Genomic DNA, 11,914 nt, shown 5'->3' with positions numbered 1-11,914 from the left:
TAAGTGACATAGGTAGCCTAGGAATCTAAGGCACCACTACTGCTGTACAGAGTTACCTCCCTTAGGCATGCCAGAAACCTGGTAGTATTGGTTGGAATCCCAGACTCACTCTCAACATCTTCCTTGGTCTGTGAGCACAACACCCATGCTCCTGGTTACATTTGATTTTAGGTTTTATAAAGATATTTCAGTATTGATATGAAATAAAGCAGGAAAATCAATTTTCAAGGCAGTATGAAGAGTTTGACACATAAAAAATATATATGTTACCAGAGGGTATCAACATTATTTCCAATTAAAGCAGCATACCCAAATTAAATTTGATAAGGGGAGATAACTCTTACCCAGGTTTACCTCAGGATAAATGCTTGTGTACCCTTTCTTTGTTAGTGTTCAGTAACCAAAATGATTAGAAGCAAGGTAAAGGGAAATAACTGCGTAACATGAAACTAACAGAAACGCGTTTTAGGTGCCTGACTCTGAGCATGTGGGTTTCAATCCCAGGTGGGACTCAACCCAACAAAAATATTAGAATCTGTTCTTTACAGAGAGTGTAATCCAAAATACAACCTAAGTTACATCTAAATGGCAGTGTGTTCATAATTTCACTGAGTGAGTATGGTTTTACGCTGCTTTTAGCAATATTCCAGCATTATCACGGCAGGGGACACCAGAAATGGGCTCCACATATTGTACCCATCAGTGTTTCCGTTCTCCAGTATATACCTGAAAATCGTCGGTAAAATTTGTTGGGGACCGGTAAATTGAAAGCCAGCCGGACACCGTGTCCGGTAAATAATCATGTATTAAAATAAAAAAATCATGGGTAAGCGAAATGACAGTCTTGGCTGTGCTTTCATGGTCGCAATAATTGTTATGTTTCGGAAATACCCAGGCTAAAAATAACTTTAAAATGAGTACTAACAGTATGGTAATAGGATATGACCGGCAAATTTCATTCATGACCAGTAAAGGTTTAGGTTGCCAGACAGTGTCCGATAAATAATTTAGAGAATCTAACCCATGTAGAGAATCTAACCCAGGTCTTCGACATGATGGGTGAATGCGAATGCTTAAACTACTAGGCTACCCTGCTGCCCCTAATTTCACTGAGAACCCTCCCATCAGGAATAAAGGTGTACACTGTATTTACTGATTCAAGGTGAATACAGCTGATGCAGTACCCTCCCCATTCAGGGGCAGATAATCCATACCTCCTTGAGTGTATGTAAGTAGATACCAGGGATGAGAGGCTGAATGTCGTCTAGCTGCTCTGTTTCCGAAGCCGATCATACACAGTCTGATTATCATCAACAGAGAGCACATGAGAGAACTGATCACACACTCGACTGAAGTGACTTCCTTCCCAGAACACCTTGCCACAGTCTGCACAACAGTAGAACATTTCTACACTCTCAAACTTGGACTTGTGGACGGCCTCCACCTGAAGTGGTGCTCCGCTTGTTGCCACGGTAACTGTGCCCCAGTCCACGTCATATTGCTGAAGGAAGTGGGCGCCATCAGCTGACATGTTCCCCAGCATGGAGGCTACATTGTTGGATGACTTAGTTCGACTTTTCTGAGATTCGAGCTGTAATTTTCTGTCGTAAAGTATCTTCAGGTCCGAGGCTGGGATTTGTAGGTACTCATCACCGTTACAGACCTGTAAACAGTGAGGGAAGATGAGGGAAGGTGAGGGAAGGTTAGGGATGGGACATAAAATCAACTCAGTTAACAGTGAGTGAGTGAGTGAGTGAGTGAGTGAGTGAGTGAGTGAGTGAGTGAGTGAGTGAGGGGACACCACAAATGGGCTTCACACATTGTACCCATGTGGGGAATCGAACCTGGGTCTTAGGCGTGACGAGCCAACGCTTTAACCACTAGGCTACCCCACCACCCCCAGATAACAGAGAGTGTAAGTGAACATAAGACACAAATTCAGTCCTTTTACAACATCAAATTTCACAAGCAAGAGATCGTAGTTGACGGAGATGTACATAGCAACAAGAAGACAAAGTCATCAATATCCCCCGCAATGGCAAAATATTCTTCATGAATATGTCTACGAGTTATGATTATATCAAATGTATTGGTGTGTATATAGCAAAGTGGAAGGAGAGTACTGAAAGGTTTCAAAGTTCTGCTCCAGAAAGGAGCACTACCACCAAATTCAGTTGAGGCCAAAAGGCAAAAGGCACCAGTTCACCAGTAGACCTACCTATGCATGAAATTTGGTGATGAAACAGTCAACAGTTTTAAGCTCTGCTCCGGAAAAGAGCACTACCACCAATTTCAGTCAAAGTGAAACTTGTTACTATATTTTATTCAGAAATCCAAAACTACCAAAAGGCACCAGTACCCCACCAGATCTATCTATGTGCCACGTTTGGTGAAGAAACATAGAACGGTTTTAGAGTTCTGCTCTGGAAAAGAGCACTACCACCAATTTCAGTCTATGTCCAACTTGTTACCATGGAAACACAAAAATATTTTATTCAGAAATCCAAAACTACCAAAAGGCACCAGTAGACCACCAGATCTATCTATGTGCCAAGTTTGGTGAAGAAATATTGAACGGTTTTAAGTTATGCTCCGGAAAAGAAAAATGTGCACGGATGCACGCACGGACGGACGGAGTCCATTTTAATACCCCCGAAAAACGCGTTGCAGGGGATAATGAACCAATCACCATAAATATTTCCTGGCCAGTCGGACAGAGGCATTTCAGATTCTTTAACCTGACAGAAAGTTTACTAGCTGCGAGCCAGCAGGGCAGCAGTTATTTCGCACACTGACTTCCACACCACATAGCTAGAATATTCCTCAGTACAACTTCAAGCAACAAACATATCAGTGAACAGAACGTGTAAGTGAATGAAGAGACATAAAATCATGTCACCTTTTTATACAATAAGTGAAGCAACAAATCTCTGTGGAAATGGATGGAACGTCAATGTTGAGCTGGTTTTGAAACTTAGGGGTATTTTCAAACTCAATGCGTCTACAAATTTCCAGCTATGTAGCTGTCGTTGATGTGAAAATGAAGTGACATTTTTACAACAGTGGTATGTTAAAAGTCAAAGTCAACTGGATAAAAACACAAAAATTAGACTAAACAGAAGTATTTCATATTATGCAAAAGCCACATACTTGCTAAAAAGATTAACAGACAATATAACAATGCATGTGGAAATGGCCGAGGTAGTCCAAAGATGTCATGGCAACCATATTTAAAACGGCAAGAGTGAGTGAGTGATTTAGTTTAGTTTTACACCGCACTCAGCAATATTCCAGCTATATGACGGCGGTCTGTAAATAATCGAGTCTGGACCAGACAATCCAGTGATCAACAGTATGAACATCAATCTACACAACTGGGATAAGATGACATGTGTCAACCCATTCAGCGAGCCTTACCAAGTTAATGTCAAATGAAGGACAACACAACATAATCCCAATCAACTTACAGTCAGGAGAGCTAGACATTACTCCAGACAAACAAATATCCTTAAGACCATGTGACCTGTGTTTTTCTTCAACCAGAGCTTCCATTACTGACCTGACATCGACTGAAAATGTCCTTCTGTGTGACCTTGACATTGAAGTGTTTGAGGACCTCCGTGGCCTGTTCACCGGCCTTTTGAGAGACAACATTGTAGCACATCGCCTCTCCCACGTGGGACCGAATCTGAAGCCAAACATGTTATTATTCTTTAACTCTGACACGCCATTTAAGACATTCATTCCATCAGTAGATGTTCTCTGTCAGGCAGAGGTGAGGTGAGGTGAAATTGGGTTTAATGTCGTGCTTGAGAATATTTCGCTCATATGACGACGTGCATGCGTGTGTATGTGTATGTGCGGCTGCTTGTACTAGCCCAGACTGAAGCTGGTTTTATAGTGCTAGCCCACTGAGATACCATGCCGCAGTGAAGCATGAATACCCCACTCAGACACATTATACTGACTCCGAGCCGACCAGTCCTTGTTGTACCCATTAATACCAAGCACCAGGCAGGGACCAACAAGTACCATATTTTAACGTCTTTTGGTATGATGCGGTCGGGGATCGAACCCTCAACCTTCCGCTCTCCGGGCGGACGCTCTAACCACTACACCACAAAGGCAGTTTGTCAAGCAGAGAGGGCAAGTAGTCTCAAGGCCACATCCTCATGTATGCCACTGAGAACCAATAATGGGGTATTTGGGATCCAGTCTACCCTGGAATCATACAGTTTAGTCTGGTTTGGTTGTTGTTTAACCCACCCAGCAATAGTGGTTGTCCGATTAATTGAAATAATCGAAGCTTGGTCTCAGTGACAAAACAGCCAAGCAATTATCACATTTTCTCATAATCGAACACAAACGATTTTGGAACTACTGTTTTAGTGTTTGAAACACTAGATGATGGAACACATCTTAGAAGTTGTCGGGGTCTGAAAACGTGTTTAATTCTTAGAAAACTGAAAAGTCGTGACTGAATATTTCTTGAAGACTCCAGGAAGTCTAAATAAAACAAAACACAAGAGAGATCCACGTTATACTTATCTGCAATAAAAGCTGAATGGGGAAATCTGAAAATTGATGGTAACCAATTTTTTTTTATGAATGTTGTTGGTAAGGAACCAATTATCAATTGTGAGATTTCAACCAATTCCCAACTCTATTCAGCAATATTTCAGCTGTATGGTGTATATAATGTAAATAATGGAGTCTGGACCAAACAATCCAGTGATCAACATCATGAGCATCGACCTACGAAATTAAGATATGATGACATGTGTCAAACAAGTCTGTGAAGCTGACCACCCGATACCGTTAGTTGCCTCTTATGACAAGTATGGGTTACTGAAGATCAATTCTAACCCGGATCTTCACGGGTGGAATTCTACAGATAAACAAATATGGGTTACAGGCAATCAATCCAAAACAGATGCTAACTGATACCATGAGTTGCTAGGGATCTCATCAACCTGGAAGCACACAACAAGTACTGAGGACCTGTGAGAGAGGATATACCCACCATCTTGTAGGGGTAGCCACTAGACAGAGCTATCCTGCCTTGCTCCTTACTAATCTGAAAGGGAAACTTTCAATATCAGTCACGTAACATCAAATGTTTGCAGCTTTATAATGCACTCAGTAATACTCATGGTTTATATTTATCAGCCTGTGAATAGTCAAGTCATGTTATGTGTGAGGGACAATCGATGCCTTCAATGACATAATCAACTTGACTACTCGTTACAGGATACTAAAAAACATGGAACTACCACCAGGTAGCGAGTATAGTTTTACGCTGGTTTTAGCAATATTCCAGCAATATCACGTTGTGGGACACCAGAAATGAGCTTCACACATTGTACCCATGTGGGGAACACCATAACCTCTAGGCTAACCCACCACCCCTGTATGTACTGGTACTTCTGTCATTGATACAGCGTATCACCAATCAAATCAGCATTTATAAACAGATAGTTACACATCCTTTCTCATCTAACTCAAATCTTCATCTTTCAGCATGAACACCTCCTGACTCATGCTCTTTGCTTGTAGAATCCAACAGAGCGGAGGTGGGAATATATAATACTTTGGATTTTAATAATTAGTGATTTGAACTGTGATGATTGTAATAACCCTATGAGAACTTCATAAAGGCATTGAACTGATGAATTCCTGCTGCCAGCTTATCAGCTGCCATATAGAGGTTATTACAATGTACTTATTATGATAAGTATATATAATATTAATACAATGCTTAAGACTAATAGACTTAAGCTTGTTAATATGCTAGTATAAACTCCTTAGAGTTTGTTAGCTAAAAATACTTTAAGATATAAACATAGCACTAAGCTTAAAATATGATTAATTTTAAGCTAATTATATAATAACAAACCTCTTTAGGGTTTGTTAGTTAAAAATATTTATATGATATAGACAGTGCTGAGCTTAAGATATGAATAAGCTTAGCTATATATATAACAGCAAACTTTGTAGAGTTTGTTAGCTGATACATTTTACAATATGAGTATAGTATTGTGCTTAAGATATAATTATCTTAAGCTACATATATAATAGCCAAACTTAGTAGAGTTTGTTAGCTAATATATTTTTACAATATGAGTATAATACTGTGCTTAAGATATAATTAACTTAAGCTACATATATAATAGCCAAACTTAGTATAGTTTGTTAGCTAATATATTTTTACAATATGAGTATAGTACTGTGCTTAAGATATAATTAACTTAAGCTACATATATAATAGCCAAACTTAGTAAAGTTTGTTAGCTAATATATTTTTACAATATGAGTATAGTACTGTGCTTAAGATATAATTAACTTAAGCTACATATATAATAGCCAAACTTAGTAAAGTTTGTTAGCTAATATATTTTTACAATATGAGTATAGTACTGTGCTTAAGATATAATTAACTTAAGCTACATATACAATAGCCAAAAACTCTGTAGAGCTTATTAGCTAATAGATTTATAATGTAACCATAGTACTAAGTTTAAAGATATGATTAGACTTAAGCTAAATGTATATAGCAAAAACTCCTTAGAGTTTATTAACTAATATACTTTTATGTTATAAACATAGTACTGAGCTTAAGATATGATTAAACTTAAGCTATATATATATAATAGTAAAACTCCCAGAGTTTGATAGCTAATACATTTTATTATGTTGATTTAGACCTAGTATTGAGCTTAAGATATGAAGTAAACCTTAAGCTAAATATATAATAGCAAAAACCTTTTAGAGTTTTAATAGCTAATATACTTATATGGTATCAACATAGTATTGAGCTTAAGATATGAAGAAACCTTAAGCTACATATGTATAGCAAAAACTCTGTAGAGTTTGTTAGCTAATACATGATATAATGTAACCATAAAGCTTAAAATATGATGAAAACTTAAGCCCAATATATAATAGCAAAAAACTCTTTTAGAGTTTTGATAGCTAATATACCTATATGCTATAAACATAGTACTGCTTAAGATATGAATAAGCTTAAGTTACATATATAATAATAAAAAACTCCATAGAGTTTGTTAGCTAATACATGTTATAATGTAACCATATTGCTTAAGATATGATGAAACTTAAGCCAAATAGCAAAAGCTCTTTAGAGTTTGTTAGCTAATATAGTTATATGATATAAACATAGTACTGAGCTTAAGATATGAATGAGCTTAAGCTACCTATATAATAGCAAAACTCCGTAGAGTTTGTTAGCTAATGTATTTTACAATATGAGTATAGTACTATGCTTAAAATATACTTGACTTAAGCTCATTATATAATAGCCAAAAAAACTCTGTAGAGTTTGTTAGCTAATGCATTTATCATGTAACCACTGTGATGATAAAAACGAGCTTAAGCAAATTATATATAGCATGAAGCTATTTAGTACTGTTATAAGATAAGTAAAATCTGTAAGATTGACTTATCTTCTCCGAGGAACTGTCAACTGTTGTGCAAGGACCATGGGATCGAATTGGTGGATACCTGAGATGTCCTCGGTGGTGATATCTCTCAGATAATGGTTGGCAACCACCATATCGGATCTACAGTAATAAACCCTCCATTATTTCAAATAACATTTGTGTAGATGAAATTGTAGAAGTTAGGGCTCTAATATCAAGAGTATTAAAGCTCATGGAGGGTCGGATTAGGTCCATCTGTCTTGTATGCACGTAGTATGACAGTTCTGATCAAAACGGAGATATAGTACGTGAGACTACACTCTAAGTAAGTTGATGATAGAGGAAAAAATCTGTTGTATTTTTTCTTCCTGTTTGGTTTGGTGGAGATAAATTTACAGTGCTCTTGCTGGCCAGCGTGATAGCATCATCGTATCATGGAGTCCAAGTATGTCATCCAGGCATGTTCATAAACCTCACTTGTGAGGTGTTGTAGCACTATATTCATATCCCCAAGTTGGTGCGGAAACTTCCGTTTATTCTCCAAACAGAAACTTAGTAGGTTTACTAACCATCTAGTTGTGTTAGTAGCTTGATGATGAAATTCAGGTGTAGTCTGAAACGCTGTGGATTTCGATCCACTTGTATCACGTCGTCTAGGTAAATCGTATGCGATGTCCTTGACGATGTATGTGCACAACCGGAGTTTGTGTCCTCGATGAACTTTATGTAAAATCGCCTGACTGCTGTGCCCTTGTCTAAACTTGACAGGGAGGTCTCTAACCTGAAGAAAGCAGCCTAATCATGAAGGTTCAGGTTAACTGGGCTGTAAGGAGGCTTGCTCGTTCATTGATATAAAGTTGTCACTTGCAACCTATGTCTTGAACTGTGAACTATGCTCGACCTCTGTGTAGGCGTTGTTCATCGGGTCCAATCAGAATAAGGCATTTTGATTCTGTAGAGTACCCAGCGCTGTGATGTCACCGGTGTAGCAGGAAAAGGAACCTTGTATAATATAGTGCCGCCGCTGATATTAGAACAATCATCGGTCTTCATCGTAACTTCCCGAAGTTACCCGAAAGTGACCACGTGTTTCGAGGATTAATGGTAAACGCAGCGAAAGCTTCGCGAAAAATACCTTGCTCTGTAATATTAATGCTGGGTAGGTTATTTTCCTGGCTGTCGTGAAAGTACTTCAGTTTTGAATATAATTCCGACTTCTTTATATATAAAGGTACAATAACTTGTAAGTTGTCAGCTTGTAGACTGTATACATGAATGTATCGTCATAATTGTAGAATTAAAGCTGAATTTGTTGTACATATTTCTTCTCAGAAATGTTGACGACATTATGAGTTATACCGCTGTAACAAGGCTGCTGTTCAATTTCGATATTGAATTGTTCGCAGATATGCGTAATGTTCACGCATGTAGATAATCGTGATCGTCGTCCGGGATTGCATATACTAGCAATTTATACGAATAGTTGATTTCTGTGAAGATCTATGAAACGTCGTTGACAAATTAATACAGCGGCGCTCTGTGTTGTAAATAGCCTGTGCAATTGTCTTGGCGTAGGCTTATAGAGGCGGCATCTGGCATACAGTTGATAGACAACTTATGCGATGTCTTGAACGGACTGAGGAGTAGCTATATATGACGAAAGTGGCTAGTATATGGAGACCTTGGAGGAGACTTCCTCGGTGAACGCCTGAGACTTCACGAAGCTCTCAAGTATCCCTTCTAGATCTACTGGTGAAGTAGACTTGAGTTACTTAGCCTTCGCGACCTTCGCGAAGGTATCGAAGTCAAAGTCCGATTAGAATATATATATATATATATATATATATATATATATATAAGAGCTTTGCTTCGCGAATGGCCTCTGTGTTTAACAGGATGTGGGTCGGTGGTTAAGCTACTCCTCCATGACGCCCCTTGTAGCTGGTGAGGCTCTAGCTCTCTTCGAGGAGGACCTGGGACTTGCTGGTTCTGCATAAGTAGGGCCGAGTGGATCATCTTATCATTTTCAGAAGTCGGATTGTTTAAATCTGGTGATAAGTGTCTCAATGATCGTTCTAGATCTATTTAGGCCAACGAACATACCGTCTCGCCATGGATTCAACTGAACCAATTTACGATTGTAGTTCTTATTGTTGATATCGATGATCAACTTGTAGTTTTCATCGATGTCTTAAGCCTTGAAGAAGGGTCCATGTTGTGCGTGGAAACTTCTAGGCGTGAAAGTTCGCAATTATGGTGTCTGAACTTTTGTGGCTTTATGGGATGCTATGTCTAGATTCTGTGCTACCGCAGCAATCGGTCGATCGGAGGTAGGGTGATAGCATCTCGCGTCGTCTTCCTTCATCAGGTATGTCTGCGTCGTACTGCCACTCTAGGAAGGTGATGTAGACTTGTGTGCAGACTTGTGTGGTAACCTGTGAGGCGATCGATGTGGTGATGTACGAGGAGATCGGAGACTATTGACAGCTTCGAAGCTCTTGAGTAGTCCCTTGACTCTGTTAAATGACGATCTATATTCGGGTGTCCTTCCCGAGTGCCTTCGCGAATGCCTTCGCGAACGCCTTCCACGAACGCTGCCCTGAAGCCTTCAGCGAAGCTTCCTCTGCGCGCCGGTGCTGGGGAACGGCGATTTGAGCTTCGCGAAGGCTTCCGTGAGGTCTGGTGGCTGAGTCTGCATCTAAGGATGAAGCCGAGGAATGTGATGATCTATCCCCGCCGCCGAAGGCCTTCAGTGAGCTGTTCATCTGGGTCCTTCGTCAAGGTGGTCTGCGACTTCCTTCAGCGAAGGCTGCATCGTCTTGGCTGCCACGTTGACTGGAGGTGCCTCTAGAGTGTTGTCTAAGTTGGAGCCTTCGAAGGCTCGTACTCTGGGCTGGCTGCTTCTCCAGTCTGTAGTGACCTCCATCATCACGACCATGATTTGCCGTAGTAGCTCGTCTGGGATGGTCTCGCGACGAAGTAGTCGGTGCCATCTCTGCGCTGTTAGTGGTGGGGCCCTCAGGTAAGTCGTCTGACATCAGTGTAGAGACATCAGGCTGCATGACGATCTCTGCTGATGTCATTGTAGCTGTCACCGGTCGCTACTTGTCTCATACGCCGAGGATGATGATCGGCTGATCATCGTAGAGGCCAAGTTCAGCGGCTGGAACAATCTCGGTTGAGAAAGTCCTAGTAGACTTCGTTGAATTCCCCTCAGAGGTCGACGCTGCCCTGGGGTGCGAAGTCTCATGCGTTGAGTGTTGGTAGCGACGGGACCCTCAGGAAGATCATCGAATGTTGATCTGGCGCTGACATCACTGTTGCCGACATCAGTCATTCTTTGATGTACATCAGGAATGATGATCGGCTGATCATCATACAGGCCCAATCTGCGATGAGAACAATCTCGGGCTGAGAAAGTTCTAGTAGACTTCGTTGAATACCCCTCAGTGCGACGAAGGGATGTCTGGGGAAGCAGGGCGCTTCTTGAGGCGGCGGACTACGCCCCACTCCACCATTCTAGCGGAAACCCAGACGGGGGGGGTCGACCAACAGCAGTAGACTGGCGAGGGTTCAGGTGTATCAGTCATGCTAGACTCTGCATACGTGACTCTATCTGCTGCGCTGCCTCAAACGCAGTAATTATTTATTAAAGGTAGAATTGGATAAATTAGTATCGCGAACTGCAACGTGAATCACATGAAACATGGCGCCAGTACAGCTAGGGCATATTAAATGCGGATCAGCAGCAGAATAAAAACGTAATGTGCAACAGTACAGAATTTTTATCAACGTAATCCACTGCAACAGCACGGGCCCCGCATAAACAGTAGAAACACGACTAAATATCAATATATAATTGTTGAAAGATACTAGCTAAACCTCTATAGATCTCTATCACAGGTAACTAACTAAATATAATCAAAGGATATAGTGTGTCGGGAGACACAGGCGCTCTCACGTCCAGCTCACTGGGCGAAGAAGGAGAGAGTGAGGCACATGGGTAGAGGTGGCGCCCTCGTTCCCGCGCTTGTGGAAGGGAGGTAACTCGTGGTGTACTAATTAGTGATTTTACATTGAAGGGAACTTCAATTAGGGAGATACAAGTGTTCCACTATGTTCGCAAGAGGAAGGAGACAAGCAAAAGAGCATGAGTCAGGATAAGGAAAAATTATAGTACTTGTTGGTCCCTGCCAGACGCCCGGCATTAATGGGTACAACAAGGACTTGTGGAGTCCGTATAATGTGTCTGAGTGGGGTATTCAAGCTTAAGGGGTGGTGGGGTAGCCTAGTGGTTAAAGCGTTCGACCGTCACCCTGAAGACCCGGGTTCGAATCCCAACATGGGTACATTGTGTGAAGCTCATTTCTGGTGTCCCCCGCCGTGATATTGCTGGAATATTGCTAAAAGCGGCATAAAACCAAACTCACTCACTCACTCACTATTCATGCTTAACTGCGGCATGGTATCTCAGT

The 11,914-nt window shown here is 40.7% G+C and overlaps 1 protein-coding gene across 1 annotated transcript in view; it reads right to left on the bottom strand.

Moving 5' to 3' along the window:
* Window positions 1-743: 743 nt before the first annotated feature.
* LOC124285777 (exonuclease mut-7 homolog) overlaps window positions 744-11,914 on the bottom strand; it is a 32,664-nt gene continuing 21,493 nt past the window's right edge. Inside the window, exons 16-18 of the mRNA XM_046722047.1 lie at window positions 5,024-5,077; window positions 3,560-3,688; window positions 744-1,663 (exon numbers count right to left, since the gene is read on the bottom strand). Of these exons, the coding sequence (XP_046578003.1) occupies window positions 1,265-1,663; window positions 3,560-3,688; window positions 5,024-5,077 (582 nt within the window). The 3' untranslated portion in view covers window positions 744-1,264. The remainder of the gene's footprint in view (window positions 1,664-3,559; window positions 3,689-5,023; window positions 5,078-11,914) is intronic.

The sequence above is a fragment of the Haliotis rubra genome, unplaced genomic scaffold (genome assembly GCF_003918875.1).
Source record: "Haliotis rubra isolate DU_JTF1 unplaced genomic scaffold, ASM391887v1 Scf369, whole genome shotgun sequence".
Lineage (NCBI taxonomy): Eukaryota > Metazoa > Mollusca > Gastropoda > Lepetellida > Haliotidae > Haliotis > Haliotis rubra.
Note: the sequence above shows the minus strand (reverse complement) of the source record. Positions and strands in the feature narration are given on the sequence as shown.